Source organism: Babylonia areolata, chromosome 1 (genome assembly GCF_041734735.1).
Source record: "Babylonia areolata isolate BAREFJ2019XMU chromosome 1, ASM4173473v1, whole genome shotgun sequence".
Taxonomy (NCBI): domain Eukaryota; kingdom Metazoa; phylum Mollusca; class Gastropoda; order Neogastropoda; family Buccinidae; genus Babylonia; species Babylonia areolata.
The window spans coordinates 66,765,293-66,789,308 of record NC_134876.1 but is presented as its reverse complement, the minus strand read 5'-3'; the positions used below and the strand labels follow the sequence as shown (position 1 = coordinate 66,789,308).

The 24,016-nt window shown below is 46.2% G+C and overlaps 1 protein-coding gene across 1 annotated transcript in view; it reads right to left on the bottom strand.

The window, feature by feature from the left end:
- Nucleotides 1-24,016, bottom strand: part of LOC143285894 (uncharacterized) — a 54,699-nt gene that overhangs the window by 660 nt on the left and 30,023 nt on the right. The window contains exons 24-38 of the mRNA XM_076593343.1: nucleotides 22,785-23,096; nucleotides 21,604-22,311; nucleotides 19,292-19,621; nucleotides 18,328-18,471; nucleotides 17,078-17,215; nucleotides 15,128-15,313; nucleotides 14,590-14,745; nucleotides 13,715-13,900; nucleotides 10,734-10,928; nucleotides 8,807-8,959; nucleotides 5,591-5,738; nucleotides 4,893-5,068; nucleotides 3,992-4,134; nucleotides 3,410-3,521; nucleotides 1-1,018 (exon numbers count right to left, since the gene is read on the bottom strand). The exon at nucleotides 1-1,018 is cut by the window's left edge and continues 660 nt beyond it. Coding sequence (XP_076449458.1) covers nucleotides 758-1,018; nucleotides 3,410-3,521; nucleotides 3,992-4,134; nucleotides 4,893-5,068; nucleotides 5,591-5,738; nucleotides 8,807-8,959; nucleotides 10,734-10,928; nucleotides 13,715-13,900; nucleotides 14,590-14,745; nucleotides 15,128-15,313; nucleotides 17,078-17,215; nucleotides 18,328-18,471; nucleotides 19,292-19,621; nucleotides 21,604-22,311; nucleotides 22,785-23,096 — 3,348 coding nt within the window. The 3' untranslated portion in view covers nucleotides 1-757. The remainder of the gene's footprint in view (nucleotides 1,019-3,409; nucleotides 3,522-3,991; nucleotides 4,135-4,892; nucleotides 5,069-5,590; nucleotides 5,739-8,806; nucleotides 8,960-10,733; nucleotides 10,929-13,714; nucleotides 13,901-14,589; nucleotides 14,746-15,127; nucleotides 15,314-17,077; nucleotides 17,216-18,327; nucleotides 18,472-19,291; nucleotides 19,622-21,603; nucleotides 22,312-22,784; nucleotides 23,097-24,016) is intronic.

The window sequence follows — 24,016 nt, the reverse complement described above, 5'->3', positions numbered from 1 at the left end:
CGTCTATGACAAATACATTCTGTTAGTGATTTTCCCTTCCCAAACCCTGACCTGATCTGTCTAAATTTCCGTGCATACCATTTACCTCGACACCGCTTTTCCCTTTTTATTATCTACTCCTTTCTATTTCTCTCATCCATAATTGTCCTATGTCCAAAGTTTTTTTCATCTCATACCATGCCGTTTTCATCTTCTTTCTCAAAGTGTAGTTGTCCTGTTCTTGTCCCCTCCCCATCTTCCCTCACCTGTCTGCCATACTCAATCGCTTCCTGTACAGTCTCTCCCACCCTTGTCTCTTGTTTGTAATCCCGACCACTTTCTGTTCCATTTTGGCGTCTTACCTAGAGGTCCTACCCTTCTTCCCTTTTCTATGGCACTTGCTTGTCATCCCAAAATCTTTTTTTCTGTTCTCTGTCCTGCCCCTGCCTTTCTACTGTCTTGCCGTCGTTCCAGACTCTTTTTCACTTCTTTATCAATTTGTAAATGTCATGTGTACAATGATGATGAGAAACTTCCCCTTCTTTTGTTAATCGTCGACAATAAATTGTTACCACAAATTTGCCTTCGTTTCAGAATTCAAAACAGCGATTTCACACTATGTTCTCTGGGGCACTTTTCCTATTTATCACGTTTACAACAAGCGAACGAGCACAGCTTTAAACCAAGACTGTCAAAGGACATGGCCTTGCTACTTCCGTGACCACTTCTGTCAGCGTGCAGGACGAGATGATCATTCTTACAAACCACGACCCTCGTTTTAAGAGCGTGGGCCGGAAGGTCTCTTCCTCCTGTTGTTATTTCTGCCCTTCTTGATGGAAGGTCTGGTCCTCTTCTTGAACTGGCTCTTCATGGGGTTCTTCCTGCGACACGTCCTCTCCGGGATCACGTAGCTATTGCAGAAGTCCTGGGCGGCAGAGAAGATCTGGGTGGGGCCTTTAGGTCCTTCCAGTTCCTTGGTGATCTGGCCGTCAAAGTTCCCGCACAGTCCACACAGCTTGTACTGGAACACCTTGGACATCTGTCAACAGATATCATACACCATTTGTTTAGCTTGTACGTCGTTGACACACTTCGCACACAATTTGCATCGCTTGCACAATGACGACATCTGCCAACATTGATCACACATCACTTACGTCCCTTGCACAAAACACCACACACATTTATTGCTTATAAAATGATAACATGTGTAAATGCCCTGCACACATCATTCCTATCACCGGCTCAACGTCGACATTTTTGTATCGCTTGCACTCTGACGTGTGTCGTGGGCAAGGCAAGGCAAAAGGTTTATTTATCGTGCCCCCTGGGGGCATTTAAACGTTACATACATACTTTTACACATACCATACGAACAAAAAGAGTGATGTCAAAAAAACAAAAGAAGACAAAAAAGCCCATTCGCGCAAACACGCAAATACACAATTAATAAGTACGTTTTCCTTTGCAGTAGACAACATTATTGTCCACATAAACAAAACATAATCTTATCAAAAAGAAAGACAATTATGAGAAACAAACGATTTAAGTTTTAAAAATATTCTTTCTTTTTTCCAGAGAACAATAAGTGGAATTTAACAGAGTTTGGGCGGGTTCTATAATACATAAATAAACATTTTTGTCTGACGCTTTCAAAAAAAAAAAAAAAAGGGGACACACAAACAAATAATGGAACTCATCAGCAATGTCGATTGTGGAACATTTATCACAGATTCTTTCGTTTCTAGGAAAATTGTCGAAGTGCTGTCTGTTAATAGGCAAAACATTATTAGTTGTTCTAAACTCACACAGTTGTTTGGTACACTGTAAAAATAAGTACCTTGACCAAATTTGGGCTTAAACATCCTATAATTAATATACATAGCATCGTTATCTATATATCTATACCAATCTTGCAACAACTGATCTTTTAAACAGCACATGTGCACTGTGATGACTACAGAATGTAAGGATATGGAGTGTGACAGGCTGAGTAATGTAGAAAAAGAGAGAGGGGGAGGGAGACAGACAGACAGACAGACACATAGACAGGCAGAAACTTCTTCTTCTTCTTCTGTGTTCGTGGGCTGCAACTCCCACGTTCACTCGTATTTGCGCGAGTGGACTTTTACGTGTATGACCGTTTTTAACCCGCCATGTAGGCAGCCATACTCCGCTTTCGGGGTTGTGCATGCTGGATATGTTCTTGTTTCCATAACCCACCGAACGCTGACATGGATTACAGGATCTTTAACGTGCGTATTTAATCTTCTGCTTGCGTATACACACGAAGGGGGTTGAGGCACTAGCAGGTCTGCACATATGTTGACCTGAGAGATCGGAAAAATCTCCACCCTTTACCCACCAGGCGCCGTCACCGTGATTCGAACCCGGGACCCTCAGGTTGAAAGTCCAGCGCTTTAACCACTCGGCTATTGCGCCCGTCGACAGGCAGAAACAAAATCAATGGTACATCGAGGAATGTAAAAAAAAAATAACAACACAAAAAATCTATAGCATGATAAAGACAGAAAGAGAGGCGAGGGACGGTAAGGTGGGCGTTGGAGACAGACGGAAAGGGAGAGACGGGCAGACGGAAGAACGAAGGAAGGAAGGGAGGGAGGAAGAGAAATGAAAATGTGGAAGTGTAACAGACAGATCTACATCTTCCAAGACAGATACAAAGACGGACAGACACGTAAATCAACAAGTTTGGTTGATTTTTGACTCACTTGTGTAAACAAAGTGAGTCTATGTTTTAACCCGGTGTTCGGTTGTGTGTGTGTGTGTGTGTGTGTGTGTGTGTGTGTGTGTGTCTGTGTGTGTGTCTGTGTGTCCGTGGTAAACTTTAACACTGACATTTTCTCTGCAAATACTTTGTCAGTTGACACCAAATTAGGCATAAAAATAGGAAAAATTCAGTTCTTTCCAGTCATCTTGTTTAAAACAATATTGCACCTCTGGGATGGGCACAAAAAAATAAAAAATGAAGCCTAATTATATGCAAACTGCATTTACTGTTATATTTTTTGTATTCTCTAAACTTGGCACTTTGATCTGATATTCTGACCCAACAACAAGAGCAGTCATTATTTTCATTTTTTGTTCAAATAGGAACTTCTTTTGCTAAGCATGGAAGTTTTATTTATTTTGCAAACGTTTTGGTGCAGGTAGTAAAAAAGGGAAATTACTCTGTAATTAATGCTAGGGGATTTAATTTGCTTTAAACTGATCTTTCTCATCTTAAACATTACATTTTGAAATTATACTCAATACATAAAAAGCTTGGATTTTTTTTTTTAAAGTGTATCACAAGTGAGTCTTGAAGGCCTTGCCGCTCTTGTTTCTTTTGTTCCAACAGGGCAGCAAAGACACAGGAGAATGACAGAGAAGGATGGGCGGCGGAGGTGGTGGCTGTGGTTCTGCTGACCTGAATGGAGATGGAGGAGAAGGAGAACTGGATATCCAGTCCCAGCAGAGGACACTCCACGCGGATGGGACCCTGAGGACTGATCAGGCTCAGCACCATGGCTACCGCTTCTCTGCACAACGCACACACCGAACTTTACACATCCTAGCACACCACACACATACCGAACTTTACACCTCCAGGTTTTTAGAGGAGATTTACACTTCACAGTACACCACGTGGTATTCTACACACGTCTCAGTTCAGCACACGAGCCACGATCTTGATCTTTCAGTGGCCAGTTTTCTGTCAAATACTTTGATCTCATGATGCTGTCAGTGTGCATTGGTCAAGAGGACACTTCACCTTTTCAGATGCGAGTGCGTATCTCTCTCTCTCTCTGTGTGTGTGTGTGTGTGTGTGTGTGTGTGTGTGTGTGTGTGTGTGTGTGTGTGTGTGTGTGTGTGTGTGTGTGTCTCTGTCTCTCTCTCTTATTTTCTAAGTCTCTACATGTTCACATGCCACGAACACACACACACACACACACACACACACACACACACACATTGGGGCGCTCGAATTGTACAAGACAAAGTGACTGACTGGTTGTAAGCGATCTTCTTGGGGATGACGATGGGTTTGCCGAAGGTCAGCCGGGTGGTGTTGCCGCCGTCAATCTTGATCATGTCTCCCAGGGTGTGAGGGATCAGCTCCACCCTGTGCTCCTCCGCCAGCACCGTCACATCCTGAAACACCACGTCTCCACTGCAGCAAGCTGGCATGTGACTGCTCACACTCACACACAGCCTACTCTGGAATAACACGTCACACACGTTCTGATAAAGGCAATATCCACAATGTTCCCCTTAAGACGGAATGAGTAGTGTTCACAACAGGGCGTGTACGTTCACTCTGCCAGTCACACAGAGGAGTGGAGGGGAAGAAATGTGGATATGGCCCGGGCAAACACTATCAACTCCGCCTAAACACTTTTATTAGTGTGACGACCGGTTCTGTATATAAAAACGTACACATTTTTTCTTTTCTCTGAAGAAGCCTAGAAACAGCAGAAAATCTGGCTTTCTTTACTCTTAAGACACAACTGATCACTGGATCTTCCCCGGCTTGTTCTTTCCTGTCCCGTACTGTTCAGCCCTATTCCACCTGTCCCGCACCGCCCTCCCCTGCCCTTCCTTCTCATGTCCCACCATGCCCTGCCCTCCTGTTCCGCCCTGCCCTGCCCTGTCCCGCCCTGCCCTTTCCTGTCCCGCCCTGCCCTGCCCTCTCCTGTCCCGCCCTGCCCCGCCCCGCCCTGTCCTGTACTGTCCCGCCCTGCCCTATTCCACCCTGTCCTGCCCTGCCCTGCCCTGCCCTGTCCTGCCTTCTCCTGTCCTGTCCCGCCCTGCCCTGCCCTGTCCCGCCCTTCTCTGTCCTGCCTTCTCCTGTCCTGTCCCGCCCTGCCCTGTCCTGCCCTCTCCTGTCCCGCGGTGTGTGGCTGGCTGACCTGGGCCTGGTGTCTCAGGAATTGCTGGGAAGGCTGGGCGGTGATGACGAAGGAGGCTTCTGAAGAGCAATCCATGGCCAGCAGACTGCGACAGCCGGTATGAGTTTCGTTTTGGGGCACTCTGTACTCCGCTCCGTCGGTGGTCCGCACCACTCCGGCCTCCAGCTTGCACGTGGCTGCACGCGCATACGCACGCACACACATACACAAGTACGCACGCGTACACACACACACGCACGCTCGCACGCACGCACGCACACACACACACACACACACACACACACACACATACACACACGTACTTACACACACAGAAACACACACACACACACACACTGTGTCAAAAACCGATTGATCTTAGGTGCTGAACAGAAGAAAACATACACACACATCTCGCGTAAGAAAGTGCACACAAAACTGCACATTACACATCATTCTGTTGTCTCATTTGACTACTGAGATTAAGGTTTGAACAGAAGGGGGGAGGTCTTTGTTTACTGTATTCACCAGTGTGAATAATAATTTTTATTTTGCTGACTTTCGTATTCATGTCTTTCTAGAATATTTCACCGTTGTTGTTTTGATATTGAGTCCCACAATGTAAGTAGGACTGCATGGACTGCATGCAGTTGAGTCCCACAGTATAAGTGTTTCAAGTCAGTGCCCTTGTCAGCGAGTGAGAGACGGCCGTGACTGACCAGGAATCTGTCCGTTGGACATCTTCAAGGCGGTCATCGTGCGTTGGGGAGCCAGGTTCTGGAAGGGGTAGAGGGCGGCCGTCACCCGGGACACCTGGACACGCTCCACCACCAGGGTTTCCTCGGGGGTCAGGTAGAACTCGTCCACCTGCCGGCAAAGCGTGACACCAGGAGTCAGAAGATACCATAGCACCCACCTGATTCCTTAAGGAAATGTAAATATCTGACACCAGGAGTCAACAGATATCATAGCACCCACCTGATTCCTTTAAGGACATGTAAATATCTGAAACAATGAGTCAAAAGATACCATAGCACCCACCTGGTTCCTTAAGGACATGTAAATATCTGACACCAGGATTCAGAAGATACCATAGCACCCACCTGATACCTTAAGGACATGTAAATATCTGACACCATGAGTCAGAGAGTCAGAAAATACCATAGCACCCACCTGATACCTTAAGGACATGTAAATATCTGACACCAGGAGTCAGTAGATACCATAGCACCCACCTGATTCCTTAAGGACATGTAAATATCTGACACCAGGAGTCAGATGATATAGCATCAACCTGATTCCTTAAGGACATGTAAATATCTGACACCAACACTCAAAAGATACCATAGCACCCACCTGATTCCTTAAGGACATGTAAATATCTGACACCAGGAGTCAGAAGATACCATAGCACCCACCTGATTCCTTAACGACATGTAAATATCTCACACCAGGAGTCAGAAGATACCATAGCATCAACCTGATTCCTTAAGGACATGTAAATATCTTACACCATGAGTCAGAAGATATCATAGCATCAACCTGATTCCTTAAGGACATGTAAATATCTGACACCATGAGTCAGAAGATACCATAGCACCCACCTGATTCCTTAAGGACATGTAAATATCTGACACCAGGAGTCAAAAGATACCATAGCACCCACCTGATTCCTTAAGGACATGTAAATATCTGACACCAGGAGTCAGAAGATGTCATAGCACCCACCTGATTCCTTAAGGACATGTAGATATCTGACACCAGGAGTCAGAAGATACCATAGCATCAACCTGATTCCTTAACGACATGTAGATATCTGACACCAGGAGTCAGAAGATACCATAGCATCAACCTGATTCCTTAACGACATGTAAATATCTGACACCAGGAGTCAAAAGATATAGCATCAACCTGATTCCTTAAGGACATGTAAATATCTGACACCAGGAGTCAGAAGATGTCATAGCACCCACCTGATTCCTTAAGGACAAGTAGATATCTGACACCAGTAGTCAGAAGATACCATAGCATCAACCTTATTCCTTAAGGACATGTAAATATCTGAAACAATGAGTCAAAAGATATAGCACCCACCTGATACCTTAACGACATGTAAATATCTGATACCAGGAGTCAGAGAGTCAGAAAATACCATAGCACCCACCTGATACCTTAAGGACATGTAAATATCTGACACCAGGAGTCAGAAGATACCATAGCATCAATCTGATTCCTTAAGGACATGTAAATATCTGACACCAGGAGTCAGAAGATACCATAGCACCCACCTGATTCCTTAAGGACATGTAAATATCTGACACCAGGAGTCAGAAGATACCATAGCACCCACCTGATTCCTTAAGGACATGTAAATATCTGACACCAGGAGTCAGAAGATACCATAGCACCAACCTGATTCCTTAAGGACATGTAAATATCTGACACCAGGAGTCAGAGAGTCAGAAGATACCATAGCACCCACCTGATACCTTAAGGACATGTAGATATCTTACACCATGAGTCAGAAGATATCATAGCATCAACCTGATTCCTTAAGGACATGTAAATATCTGACACCATGAGTCAGAAGATATCATAGCACCCACCTGATTCCTTAAGGACATGTAAATATCTTACACCATGAGTCAGAAGATATCATAGCATCAACCTGATTCCTTAAGGACATGTAAATATCTGACACCATGAGTCAGAAGATACCATAGCACCCACCTGATTCCTTAAGGACATGTAAATATCTGACACCAGGAGTCAAAAGATACCATAGCACCCACCTGATTCCTTAAGGACATGTAAATATCTGACACCAGGAGTCAGAAGATGTCATAGCACCCACCTGATTCCTTAAGGACATGTAAATATCTGACACCAGGAGTCAGAAGATGTCATAGCACCCACCTGATTCCTTAAGGACATGTAGATATCTGACACCAGGAGTCAGAAGATACCATAGCATCAACCTGATTCCTTAACGACATGTAAATATCTGACACCAGGAGTCAAAAGATATAGCATCAACCTGATTCCTTAAGGACATGTAGATATCTGACACCAGGAGTCAGAAGATACCATAGCACCCACCTGATTCCTTAAGGACATGTAAGTATCTGACACCAGGATTCAAAAGATATCATAGCATCCACCTCATTCCTTAAGGGCATGTAAAATATATAAGCGTCGAACTCAACCTAAACTTCTGTCCACTTGTGTCTAAGTGAAATTGTCTGTCAACACAAGACAAGACAAGACGTGTTTATTTCTAGAAACCCCGTTCGGGCACATGAAAATGTTACATATTTTATGTAACTAATTCAAATTACACTGTCCATTTTATCAACTGCGATGTCTAATGATCATCTTTCCAGATACGTGTCAAAGTAGCCGACATAGATGTATACCCATTCAGCTCATTGCGATGTCTGTCCATTTTACACCACTTCAACTTGTAGTTGATTTACTCCTAAAAGACACCCATCCCTTAAGATCTACCGTCAGCTGTATCCCTTTAACCCTCAAACATCTCTGTCCCCTTAACAACCTTTCTTTACAAAGTGTAACCACTGAACCATACAAAAATATCAGCTAATGACACGATGTTCACCCAATGAACTGGCAAAGCGTGTACAATAATAAATTTTAAAAATCATCGACCTTCTTCATTTTAACAAAACGATCTCTCTCTATAAATCTCTCCATGAAGTATGTACATGGACTGTCCTTAATTAACCTTCTTGCATTCAATTGTTTCACAGTGAAACTATTATAGAGTTCAGCTGTGGCTGAAGTGAATGCAATACGGTTAAACTCTGTCGTCAACGTCTATCAGCGTTGTGAGCACGGGACAAAGTCGTGTTCCATGTGACTGCTCAAAGGCATGGCAGCGGTTCCCTGCACACGGACTGCGGGTGTCTACTCACCGCTCTGATGGGCTGAGAGAAGTCAAACACAGCATGCAGACTGTTGCGGTTGACAAAGGCCTGAGGTCCGATTATCTTGGAGCAGTGGTAATGACTGGCCATGGTCCTGTACATCCACTGCTCCATCGCACGCGACAGCACCTCCGGCATTTTCTGCAGCAAGACCACCGTTTACATCACGTGTGAGCTGGCCACAACACACACTGGACCTTCTGTATTGCTCATCTTGAGCAAACTCGTTATGTTCAGTAAAATAACCCATGAAGATGGAATTACATGTTGATACTGAGCTCGACATGCGTGAACAACTGTCGGGAATGATCTTACCAAAGAAGCGATAACATGAGCAAAATTCTAAACTTTCGTAACGTTGCCTAAAGACTGCACGTTTTTCATTTTTGTTATATTGTTGATACCGATGAAGCGTCTGCAAATGACATTTAATCTGCACGCACTTAGTGTGTGTTAACATATTTTACTCTCAATGTGTCTAGGGTAGGGGAAACGGCAACCAAAAGCACAAAACACAGGAACAAAGTTTATAAGTACGACAGATGTCTGATACTTCAGTCGAAAATATCACATGTGAAAAAAAATTCTTTGACAGTTGTATGTGGCAAGAAATGGGATACTTCATGACAATGACACGAGCATGGAAGGAATGAATAATTCCCGATGGTTTGAATTTCACCTGCAAGAATGAGTAACACCTGATGTCAAGATCCCATCTGGACGGCGAGATCTCCCATCGTATAACTTCACCTGAGAAATTTCTGTGAAGGACTGCATGGACCAGACTGCCTGAGATAATGTACGTACAACCCCACTTCAAACCTGACTCCTTGTGGAAATGAATGTACTCCACTTGAGACTACACTCTTTGTGGTTATGAATGTACTCCATTTGAGACTACACTCCCCGTGGCAATGAATATACTCCACCTCAGACCAGACTCCCTGTAGGACTGATTGTAATGTACTCCACCTCAGACTACACTCCCTATGGGAATGAATGTACTCCACCTCAGACTACACTCCCTGTGGGAATGAATATACTCCACCTAATACTACTCTCTCTGTGGGAATGAATGTACTCCACTTCAGACTACACACCCTGTGGGAATGAATGTACTCCACTTCAGACTACACACCCTGTGGGAATGAATGTACTCCACCTCAGACTACACTCCCTGTAGGAATGAATGTACTCCACCTCAGACTACACTCCCTGTGGTAATGAATGTACTCCACCTCAGACTACAATCCCTGTGGGAATGAATGTACTCCACCTCAAACTACACTCCCTGTGGGAATGAATGTACTCCATCTCAAACTACACTCCCTGTGGTAATGAATGTACTCCATCTCAGACCAGACTCCCTGTAGGAATGAATGTACTCCACCTCAGACCAGTCTCCTTGTAGTAATGAATGTATTCCACCTCAGACTACACTCCCTGTGGGAATGAATGTACTCCCTCTCAGACAACACTCCCTGTGGGAATGAATGTACTCCACTTCAGACAACACTCCCTGTGGGAATGAATATACTCCACCTCAGACTACACTCCCTGTGGAAATGAATGTACCCCACCTCAGACTACAGTCCCTGTGGTAATGAATGTACTCCACCTCAGACTCCCTGTAGGAATGATTGTACTGCACCTCAGACCAGTCTCCTTGTAGTAATGAATGTACTCCACCTCAGACTACACTCCCTATGGGAATGAATGTACTTCACCTCAGACTACACTCCCTGTGGTAATGAACGCACTCCACCTCAGACCAATCTCATAGTAGGAATGACCGTACCACTCCACCTTGGGAGGTTCTATGAAAGACTAACCACCCTGCGAGGGAAAACATTCTTAGAAAGAAAAAAAAGAGAAAAGAAAGAAAAAAAAAACAGCTGTCGGACCGGTGCCTCACCTGGGCGGCCTGCAGAGCAATGTGCACATGGTTGTAGGTGTTCAGTCTCATCTCCGTCTCCAGGATACACCAATGCCGCTCCGACAGCCCGGCCAGCTCGCTCTGCACGGCACGAGCCACGCACGTGTCGCGGGACTCTGGGTAGAACTGCGCTTGCTCCCAAATTCTCTGTGCCAGGGACTTCCGGGCTTGGATCTGCCACATCACCACACAGACACCATTCAGTTCGATTCTGTTCGTGTTGGTTATGGCCATACCACTACTGAGTTCGATTCTGTTCGTGTTGGGTATGGCCATGCCACCATTCAGTTCGATTCTGTTCGTGTTGGTTATGGCCATACCACCATTCAGTTTGATTCTGTTCATGTTGGTTATGACCATACCACCATTCACTTCGATTCTGTTCATGTTGGTTATGACCATACCACCATTCAGTTCGATTATATTCATGTTAGTTATGGCCATACCACCATTCAGTCCGATTCTGTTCGTGTTGGTTATGGCCATACCACCACTGAGTTCGATTCTATGCATGTTGGTTATGACCATACCACCATTCAGTTCGATTCTGTTCCTGTTGGTTATGGCCATACCACCATTCAGTTCGATTCTGTTCGTGTTGGTTATGACCATGCCACCATTCAGTTCGATTCTGTTCGTGTTGGTTATGGCCATGCCACCATTCAGTTCGATTATATTCATGTTAGTTATGGCCATACCACCATTCAGTTCGATTATATTCATGTTAGTTATGGCCACACCACCATTCAGTTTGATTCTATTCACATTGGTTATAGACACACCACCATTCAATCAATTAAATCTATATTGGTTAGAGCCAGATTACCATTCAGTTCAGTTTATCTTTTTTATGTTGGTAAGAGCCATATCACCTTCATACCAATCAAATCTATGCTGTTTACAGCTATACCACCGTTCAGATCAATTACATTCATGTTGGTTAGAGCCTCACCATCAAGCAGGATCAACAAACAGAGGACCAAGGACACATGAAGGAGGACCAACAGAGGATCAAGGAGACATGAAGGAGGACCAACAGAGGACCAAGGACACATGAAGGAGGACCAACAGAGGATCAAGGACACATGAAGGAGGACCAACAGAGGACCAAGGACACATGAAGGAGGACCAACAGAGGATCAAGGAGACATGAAGGAGGACCAACAGAGGACCAAGGACACATGAAGGAGGACCAACAGAGGACCAAGGACACATGAAGCAGGATCAACAAACAGAGAACCAAGGACATATGAAGGAGGACCAACAGAGGATCAAGGAGACATGAAGGAGGACCAACAGAGGACCAAGGACACATGAAGGAGGACCAACAGAGGACCAATGACACATGAAGGAGGACCAACAAACAGAGGGCCAAGGACACATGAAGGAGGACCAACAGAGGGCCAAGGAGACATGAAGGAGGACCAACAGAGGATCAAGGAGACATGAAGGAGGACCAACAGACAACCAAGGAGACATGAAGGAGGACCAACAAACAGAGGGCCAAGGACACATGAAGGAGGACCAACAGAGGACCAAGGACACATGAAGGAGGACCAACAAACAGAGGGCCAAGGACACATGAAGGAGGACCAACAGAGGATCAAGGAGACATGAAGGAGGACCAACAGACAACCAAGGAGACATGAAGGAGGACCAACAGAGGATCAAGGAGACATGAAGGAGGACCAACAGAGGACCAAGGAGACATGAAGGAGGACCAACAGAGGACCAAGGAGACATGAAGGAGGACCAACAAACAGAGGACCAAGGACACGTGAAGGAGGACCAACAAACAGAGGGCCAAGGACACATGAAGGAGGGCCAACAGAGGGCCAAGGACACATGAAGGAGGACCAACAAACAGAGGACCAAGGACACATGAAGGAGGACCAACAAACAGAGGGCCAAGGACACATGAAGGAGGACCAACAAACAGAGGGCCAAGGACACATGAAGGAGGACCAACAAACAGAGGGCCAAGGACACATGAAGGAGGGCCAACAGAGGGCCAAGGACACATGAAGGAGGACCAACAAACAGAGGGCCAAGGACACATGAAGGAGGACCAACAAACAGAGGACCAAGGACACATGAAGGAGGACCAACAAACAGAGGGCCAAGGACACATGAAGGAGGGCCAACAGAGGGCCAAGGACACATGAAGGAGGACCAACAAACAGAGGGCCAAGGACACATGAAGGAGGGCCAACACAGGGCCAAGGACACATGAAGGAGGACCAACAGAGGATCAAGGAGACATGAAGGAGGACCAACAGACGACCAAGGACACATGAAGGAGGACCAACAGAGGACCAATGACACATGAAGGAGGACCAACAGAGGGCCAAGGACACATGAAGGAGGACCAACAGAGGACCAATGACACATGAAGGAGGACCAACAGAGGGCCAAGGACACATGAAGGAGGACCAACAGAGGATCAAGGAGACATGAAGGAGGACCAACAGACGACCAAGGACACATGAAGGAGGACCAACAGAGGACCAAGGACACATGAAGGAGGACCAACAAACAGAGGACCAAGGACACATGAAGGAGGACCAACAGAGGACCAATGAGACATGAAGGAGGACCAACAGAGAACCAAGGACACATGAAGGAGGACCAACAGAGGACCAAGGACACATGAAGGAGGAACAACAGAGGACCAAGGAGACAAGAAGGAGGACCAACAGAGGGCCAAGGACACATGAAGGAGGACCAACAGAGGACCAAGGAGACATGAAGGAGGACCAACAGAGGACCAAGGACACATGAAGGAGGACCAACAGAGGACCAAGGACACATGAAGGAGGACCAACAGAGGATCAAGGAGACATGAAGGAGGACCAACAGAGGACCAAGGACACATGAAGGAGGACCAACAGAGGACCAAGGAGACATGAATGGAAACAATCAGAGGACCAAGAAATCCTGACGGAGTGACAGCAGCTGACCTGGATGGCCAGGCTGTTGGCAGTGTTGGAGAAGGTGATGTTGGCCACGATGGAGATGCCTTGCACGTGGGGCACGGGGCGGCGGGAGCGGGCCCCGACTGGCTGGATCTCCTCACTGCTGGAGCTGGATATGCTGGCGCTGGAGCTACTGGAACTGCTGGAGCTTGAACTGCTTTCGTCCGAGCCCTGAAATCACGTCAGAGCTAGCTGTTTTGTGTTGAAAAGAAGTGTTGTGTGGCACTGGTGTGGCATTTCATATTGCATTCTGCGATCGCGTGTTGTATTGCGCTCAATTCTGTGATCACTGATTATACTGTGCTCAATACTATAGTTCTGTACTGAGTTGTGTTGTGTTGTGTTGTGTTGTGTTGTACTGTTTCGCTTTGCGTTCTATTGTTTCGTTCTGTTTGGTATTATTTTGTATTTTCATGTACGTATTGCGCTGTAGTACACTATAATGCGTCGTATTGTGTTGTGTTGCAGTGTATACTTTTTTTAATTTCTAAACTGTGGTAAAAATGTTTTCATTGTACCGTGTTGTATTATACGGCTATATACTGTATAATGTGACATTATATCATCTGTGTTGTATTTTTTGTATTCTATTGTGCTGTGTTATCTATTCTGTAAGGTATCATTCTGTGTTAATGTACAGTTTCCCATTCTCTTGTATTGTGCTGTGTTATACTGCATCATATTCCAGCTACAGATATCATCCAAAAAGTGCTGTTTCAAACACCTCACGGACCCCATGAGTGCCTGTGTATTCATGTCACTATCATAACACTGTGTGCACGTGAGTGAGTGAGTGAGTGTGTGTGTGTGTGCGCGCGCGTGCTTGTCTGTGTGTGTTTTCATGCATACAAAACACAGACCATGAACTGACTGATGTCGGCGTCACTGTAAGGGTACATGCTGTCACCGCTCGGACTGAAAATGGTCGGTCCTGGCTGCTGGGGAGTCTGGGCGGTAGGGTTTCGGTCGGTATCAAAAGCTTGCATTTGTTCCAGTTGCCTGCTGAGTTCATCGATCTGTAGTGCACAGGTGAAAAAAAAACAAATACGCCTGAGTTCGGTCTGAAGGATACGTCTGCACCAACAACAGACAGGAACACAGCAAAATTCGCTTGGGATTCGGTCTTTAAACAGCCAACTCTCTCTCTCTCTCTCTCTCTCTCTCTCTCTCTCTCTCTCTCTCAAAATAGGGTAGTATATCTGTTGATATCTTTTGATATGGTCCAAAATGAACCCTCTACATTCGATGTGGCAATGGCTTAATTCAGACTAAACACTGACACAAATGTCAATGGATTATGTAACACAAAAGGGTAAACTCACAAATCAATGCCCACAAACGACGCCAGTAATACAAGCTGTCAAAGCTCATCATACTGTGAGAATAATCAGGGTGTACCTTGGTCTGGATCTTTGACTTCCACATAAGTATGGATTTCATGGCTTTGAGTTTGGTGTAGACGGAGATGAATTTGTTGTAGGCGTGCACGTAAGTGTTCAAGACGGTTCTCTGCTGGGTGTTGGCCTCTGCCGCTATGGCCTCCTCGATCTTGGGCTGCATCTTCTCCAGGTCCTGCTGGGCTTGCTGTCACACACACACACACACACACACACACACACACACACACACACACACACATACACACAGACGCAAACATGCAGACGCGCGCGCACACACACACACGCGCGCACACACACGCACAAACACACACACGCACACACACACACACAGACGCGCACACACACACATACACACAAACAAACACGCACAGACGCACATACACAAACGCACGCACACACACACACACACACACACACACACACACACACACGCACACATACGCACACACACGCGCACGCACGCACGCACACACACACACACACACACACACACACATGCTGAATTGCTAATAAAAACAACAGCGACAAAAGAATGTAATCCCTTTACCAAGGAAATAATGTTTAAAATCGGTCAGCAATATGTAACGCAACACAAAACGCTGCAGCACACGCTAGAAAACACACCCAAAATAACATGACGCAGCACAACAAGTCATATGCTGCATGGTCTGCTGTACACATCACTGAACACACAAGACCACACTTTAGGTAACAACACTACACTACAATCCACTGCAGTACTCTGCACTACACTACACTTGACTACACTACCATACACTGCACTGCACCGCACTGCACTACACTGAACTACAGTGCACTGCACGCTACACTACACTACATTACATTACATTACACAACAATACACTACACTGCACTATACTACACTATACTACTACATTGAACCACACTGCAGAACACGCTACACTACACTGCATCACATTACACTACAATACACCACATTAAACTATACTACACTACACATCACATTACACTACAATACACCACACTGCACTATACTACACTACACTACACTACAATACTATACTTGACTACACAAGATTACACTGCGCTGCACAACACTACACAACACGTTATGTCACCAAATACACTTGACCAGTCCAGTACCATCCACGATACACATAACATTCCACAAACACGTAACATTCTTCCACACCACGTCGTACCCATCTACAGTATACCACAAACTACAATCATCACTCCGGACCCACACAACATCACACCACATTCACGACACACCAAGCCACACCACACCACACCACACCACGGCACACCAAACCACAGCTCAGCACACCACATCACGACACACCATAGCACAGCACAGCACAGCACAGCACACCACATCATGACACACAACAGCACACCACATCACGACACACCACAGCACAGCACAGCACACCACACCACACCACACCTCACCACATAACGACATACCACGCTACAGTACAGCACATTCACGACAGCACACCACAGCACAGCACACCACGCCACAGCACAGCACATCACGACACACCACACTACATTCACGACACACCAAGCCACACCACATCACGACACGCCATGACACAGGACAGCACACCACGACACAGCACAGCACAGCACGACACAGCACAGCACACCACATCATGACACACCACGCCACAGCACAGCACACCAGATTCACGACACACCACACCACAACACAGTACACCACATCACAACACATCACAGCACAGCACAGCACGATGCATCACACCACGGCACTGCACAGCACACTACGCCACAGCACAGTACACAACAACCACATCACGATACACCACACCACACCACAAACACTGCACAGTACTGCGAGACGCAGTAAATGTGATGTGGCGTTATCTGAATTTGTCCGAATGTAGTGACGCTTCCTTGAGAGACTGAAACTGAAACTGCAAGACGAAGGCGTACTGACCTCACACTTCATGAAGACATCGATCAGGTAGTCGTTCACCTGCTTGCTGGATGGATTGACCGCGCCCTGAGACAGAGTGTCCAGACGCCGCCTGATGTCCTGCATGCCGATGCTCATGGCGTCCAGCTCCAGAATCACCTGGTCATGGACAGTACAGTCAGTCACTGGCTGCGGGACAGGGCGGTGCTGGGTTTATTGGTGAGTGTTAAAAACCCTGAATCCCTCGTCTTTTCTCCTTTTTTTTTTTTTTTTTTTTTTTCAAAACTTGAATACTTTGTCACTTTTGTGCTGTATTTCTTTTCGATACAATTTTTAGACTTGATAATTTGTCTATTTTGTGCTGTATTTCTTTTCCATATAATTTTTTTATAATCTTTTTCATTGGGGTAATAATGTCGTCTATTGTTGGGGGAAAATTACTTGAGGTGAACTTTCCCGTTGGCTCGAGTGGGCTTTTCTTGTTTGTTTGATTTGTTTTGACATTGCTCTGTCTGTATTGGGTGTGTAAAAGCTGCATGTGTGTACACTTATGTGGTCTCATGAGTTTTGGGCCAAGCTACCCACTTTAAGTCCCAGGTCACCTTAAAGTTCAGATGATATCTGCGTCCTGGGTTATCTGCAGAGGTAAACAATTACGTCATGGGTTACCTGTAAAAATACAAAATTAAGGTGCAAGATCAGCTGAATAATTAAATGTTTACATTCGTGGTCACCTGTATAGATTTTCTTAATTGGGTCCTAGGTCAGGTGTAATGCTGTTTGCATGTTTATATCCAGGGTCATCAGTTAAAAATGTACACATAATGAATTATTGATTTTCTCGTGTACTTTTCTGTGTTTTACGCCACAAATTGATTTCTCTTATTGGGTATGATAAAGTAATCTGTGTTCTGTAATTTATATACATATATATATATATATATATATATATATATATATATATATATATATACATATATACATATATATATATATATTATCTCTCTGTGTGTTTCAGTGTGTCTCTGTGTGTGTATGTGTATGTGTGTGTGCGTGTGTGTGTGTGCGTGTGTGTGTGCGTGTGTGCGTGTGTGTGTGTGTGTGTGTGTGTGCGTGTGTGTGTGTGCGTGTATGTGTGTGTGTGTGCGTGTGTTTGTGTTTGTGTGTGTGTGCGTGTGTGTGTGTGTGTGTGTGTGTGTGTGTGTGTGTGTGTAACGTGTTCTTCCCAAGCCAGCTGTGAAGCGGAAAGGTGAGGTGAGAGGCTGGCAGACCTGGGTGATGATGAGGCTGTGCTGAGGGAAGTGGAGCGGGTCGGGCTGCAGCTGGTCCGCGGACACCTCTTTGTCGAACAGACGGGACAGGCTGAGCACTATGCTGAATGTCTTGTCGTCCAGAATTTCGTATCGCTGCGTCAGCTGAAAGGTCCACGTCCACACACACACGCACACATACGCACGCACGAACCCACACACATACATACACGTACACAGTCATGCACGAAAGCGCGCGCGCGTGCACACACACACACACACACACACACACACACACACACACACACACACACACACACACGCCAATGAATAAATCCGCTTTGTATGTATTGTTGCCACAAAAACAAAAAAAAATCCATGGAATCCAAAAGGGAAGAAGAAAACAAAGCGTAATTTGTGTTGGAGGAAGATGGTAGAGTGGTTAAGACGCTCGTCTGCCAATACACAGAGTCTGGGTTCGAATCCCGCTCTCACCCTTTTTCCCAAGTTTGACTGGAAAATCAAAATGAGCGAATAGTCATTCTGATGAAACAATAAACCTTGGTGCACTGAAAAAAACAAAAAACATGGCAACGAGAGTGTTTTCCTCTGGCAAAATACTGTAGAAGAAATCCACTCTGATAGGTACACAAATATATAAGCATGCACTCAATGCCTAAGTGCGTTGGGTCATGCTGCTGGTCAGACATCTGCCTAGCAGATGTGGTATAGCGTATATGGATTTGTCCGAACGCAGTGACGCCTCCTTCAGAAACGGAAACTGTGTACCATACATCACACACATTTTTTTCTTGTTGAAATGATAAATCATTCTGTAATCTGTATCATGTAAAAACAGGGAGGAAGGAGACTGAGAGAAAGGAATGAGACAAAATGAAAGGAAAAGGGGAAGCGAAACGAAACGATTTTTTTTTATTTCACGAGGGTAGTGGAGTGAGCACAGCTGAAGAAAGCAGCGAGTTACCTCGGGCCTGCTAGGCTGGGCCAGCAGCATTTTCTTGAAGAGGGACACCTTGTACTGCAGGGCTGCGGCCGTGTCCAGCAGTTTGGTCAGCACGCAGGGCGCCGACTGCTGGGGCTGCTTGTCCAGCACGTCCCTCACGGACTGCAGCCTGGACAGGCACCTCACCAGGGTGACCTGGGCTTGCAGCAGGTGGCTCGAGCTTCCCGTCCACGGGGTCTGCTGGCTGGGCAGGGTCACGTGGTCGTGCTGCGCGGCCAGAAGCCTCCGGTCAATGTGCTGCAGCTCACGCATCACGGATTGTTCGGCCGACGGCAGGTTCCGAATGCATACCTGACCACATGGAGGGACGCCCATGGGTTTACAGTGTCACGTGTCGCCAAAGTGTCACACACACCATGTCAGAATATTCGTCACAGTCCGTGTCCATAGTGTCACACACACCATGTCAGAATGTTCGTTCTAGTTCGTGTCCATAGTGTCACACACACCATGTCAGAATGTTCGTTCTAGTTCGTGTCCATAGTGTCACACACACCATGTCAGAATGTTCGTTCTAGTTCGTGTCCATAGTGTCACACACACCATGTCAGAATGTTCGTTCTAGTTCGTGTCCATAGTGTCACACACACCATGTCAGAATATTCGTCACAGTCCGTGTCCATAGTGTCACACACACCATGTCAGAATATTCGTTCTAGTCCGTGTCCAGTGCGTCACACACCACGTCATAATCTTCCTCAAAGTCCGCGTCCTCAGTGTCACGCACAACGTCAAACATTTCGTCACAGTCCGTGTCAACAATGTCAGGCACCATGTTCACAGTGTCACACACAACGTCCACATGTCAACAGACCAATTTCTACAGTGTCAATAACGATTTTTACTCTATAACAGTGTCCATATTCACGCCGTCACAAAGCAAGTCACAGACAACGACCTCACTGTCACACATAGCGTCACCAAAGACAAAGGGGTGAAAGGGAAGATGATGGACAGAGGGGTGAAAGGGGAGGTGATAGACGATAGACGGAGGGGTGAAAAGAGAGCTGATGGAGGGATGAAAGGTGAGGTGTAGACAGAGGGGTGAAAAGAGTGAAAAGAGAGGTGAAAGAGGGGGAAAGAGAGGTAATAGACAGAGGGGAAAAGTGAGGTAATAGAGGGGAAAAGAGAGGTGATAGAGGGGAAAAGAGAGGTAATAGAGGGGGAAAGAGAGGTGATACAGGGGAAAAGAGAGGTAATAGACAGAGGGGAAAAGTGAGGTAATAGAGGGGAAAAGAGAGGTGATAGAGGGGAAAAGAGAGGTAATAGAGGGGGAAAGAGAGGTGATAGAGGGGAAAAGAGAGGTAATAGAGGGGGAAAGAGAGGTGATACAGGGGAAAAGAGAGGTAATAGAGGGGGAAAGAGAGGTGATAGAGGGGAAAAGAGAGGTAATAGAGGGGGAAAGAGAGGTGATAGAGGGGAAAAGAGAGGTAATAGAGGGGAAAAGTGAGGTGACAGAGGGGAAAAGAGAGGTAATAGACAGAGGGGAAAAGAGAGGTGATAGAGGGGAAAAGAGAGGTGATAGACAGAGGGGTGAAGAGGTCATACGCAGAGGGGTGAAAAGAGTAGGTTGTAGACAGAGGAGTGAAAGGAGAGATGGTAGACAGAGGAGTGAAAGGAGAGATGGTAGACAGAGGGGTGAAAGGAGAGATGGTAGACAGAGGGGTGAAAAGAGAGGTCGTAAACAGAGGGGTGAAAAGAGAGGTAACAGAGAGAGGGGTGAAAGGCGAGGTGGAAGACAGAGGGGTGAAAAGAGAGGTAACAGAGAGAGGGGTGAAAGGAGAGGTGGTAGACAGAGGGGTAAAAGGAGAGGTGGTATACAGAGGGTGAAAAGAGAGGTGGTAGAGGTGAAAGGCGAGGTGGAAGACAGAGGGGTGAAAAGAGAGGTGGTAGAGGTGAAAGGCGAGGTGGAAGACAGAGGGGTGAAAAGAGAGGTGGTAGAGGTGAAAGGAGAGGTGGAAGACAGAGGGGTGAAAAGAGAGGTGGTAGAGGTGAAAGGAGAGGTGGAAGACAGAGGGGTGAAAAGAGAGGTAACAGAGAGAGGGGTGAAAGGAGAGGTGGTAGACAGAGGGGTAAAAGGAGAGGTGGTATACAGAGGGTGAAAAGAGAGGTGGTAGAGGTGAAAGGAGAGGTGGAAGACAGAGGGGTGAAAAGAGAGGTGGTAGAGGTGAAAGGAGAGGTGGAAGACAGAGGGGTGAAAAGAGAGGTGGGAGACAGAAGTGAGGAAAGAAACGTGACGCAAACAGAGGAGACATGGAAGAAATGCAGCCTACCTTCTGCCCCTTATCTTGCTGCAGCAGAGTGGAGCCCCGTTCCAGCAGCTGCTTGCTCTGCACCTTGATGGCGTAATGCTCGAACTGGATCACGTTCTTGGCCAGCCCATACCGGAACTGACTGAGGGTCTGCACGACGATCTGATGCTGTTCGGCAGCCTGAAGAAGCATTTCCATGATGGTGATGTTGTTCTGCAACGATGTCTGTTGGATCTGCTCGTTCACTTTGCTGATGGCGCGGGTGGTGTCCAGGATCAGGATGGCGATCTCCCTGCGGGGGATGGGCCTCTGCAGGCGCACCTGGTTCCATATGTTCCTGATCGCCTCCAGCTGCTTATTGATCAGCGACTGCAGAATCAGTTGCCCGGGGCTCTTCTTCTGTTTGCGAACACTGGAGATCTTTTCGCCCAAGGTTTTGGCGCTTAGGTTCTCGATCCTGAACTGCCACTTGTTGAGCACTTTCCTTGGTATCTCATCCCTTTGAATATTCACTCGGTCCATGATGGCATTTAAGTCCAGCACAGCCTCTGTGGACTTCAGCACGGCGTACTCTGCAGCGGCCGCAGTGGACTTGGACAGCTGTGGCTGCCTTCTGAGATGACGCAGCAGGAAGTATGTCTGGTTCTGTGCGGTCTTGGTTTGCCCGTACAGCTCTTTCAGGAGCGGAGGCTCCGTTTGGAAGCTGTCTTTCAGGCGGTCTTTCAGCTCCTGTAGGGAAGAACACACGCCCTTTCTTGGAGTGACAGGGAAACGGTGTCTTTATTCTTTATCTCTATCCTGTTTGTAGCTGATTGTGATTGAATAAAAACCATGCGTACTTACTGTTTTTAACACACATTCTGTCTTTTAGTTTATGAACAATTTAAGCATGCATGATGAACATGTACACGACCAATCGAACATACATTGTCTTTTTTTGCCTGTCTTTAAACGGATACATTGACAGCACTTAATCATCGTTCCACATGATCACGCACGCATTTTTATGTTCAATGCAGGCTTTATCTTAACATTCAGAACTGAGCGTGAATGTCTGAGACGCGATTCTTGCTCACTGTGAATGCTTTTTTAATGTTACTGTTAAACTTGGACTTCTCGTGGCGTTTAGACATTGCCACTGCACCTACATACAGACTACCCCCTCCCCCACCACACACCACCCCTCCTCCCAAAACACAGACCTTCAGCTGTTGGCTGATGGGCAGAAGAGACTTGAGGATGTTGCGGACACGTTGAATGTCCGACTGGTTGTTGCGCATGCAGAGCTCCGGGACGATGCGGTCAATGATGATCTGCGGGTCCATGGACGGCAGGCGTTGCAGGGCGTAGTTGTTGACGCTGGTGGCCAGCTGCTGTTGGAAGAAGTGGTTGGCCACGGCCTGCTGGCTCAGCGACAATGCGTCACGGCTGACCTGCTGCTGGTAGGTGTGCTTGAAGAGGTCCCTCACCGTGATCTTCTCCTTGGGGAAGGTCGACCGCGACTGCAGCAGCATCTGAACACGCAGACACACACGCTCAGTCACAAAAGAATACAATAATCTTTATCCATCCATTTAGAAATTAAATTGTGCATGCACAGGCTCGTCAGTCACCTTACACACACACACGCACACACACACACACACGCACACACACACACACACACACACACACACACACAACCAGGAATGTCATGGATTCCTCATCTATAACAAACAGACCGTGGGAAGAAGCCAGAGATGACAACTTCTCATCTGAAACACAGACTACTGAAATGTCACATGTGTTCCACATCTACATAAAACAGACTGTAGGGGGAGGCTGAAGAAATCTTCTCCATTTGAAAGACACCGAATACTGAAAGACGGAGACATAAGTCTTCGTCGTCTGTTTAACGGGGCTAATGGACATATGTTATAATTCAGAGATGGCTGAAAGAATCGGATAATCTGTTATACTTTTTATATGCTGTCTACATTTTATCATTGATCAGCAAACTACATGTATGTTATCCTAGTATATCACTACATGACAATAAACTATCAACACGTATAGAAGAAACATGAGCATGATACTTGTGTCTCTGCCACATTCTTCAAAGCATTACCAGTAGTATCAGGGACCTTGTCGTTGTGCTGAGGCTTTTACCACAGTTTTTGTAGATTTACCACAGTAGTTGTGGCTTTACCATTGGGCTTCACCACTGTCTCATGAATTTAACCATACTGTCCGTGGATTTACCGAATTATCTTAGGCTCTACCACAATGTCAGGGGTTGTTCTGTACGTTAGAGGCTTTTTCCTTTAAGTCTATGGTGCAAGATGTGTTACATTGTGTCAAGCGCTTTGTCATGGTTCAGAGGCCATGGCGAAGCATCGAGGGATTTCTTGGATGACACTGGCGCTGTCAGAAGCTTGTGATGTACTGGAAGCCT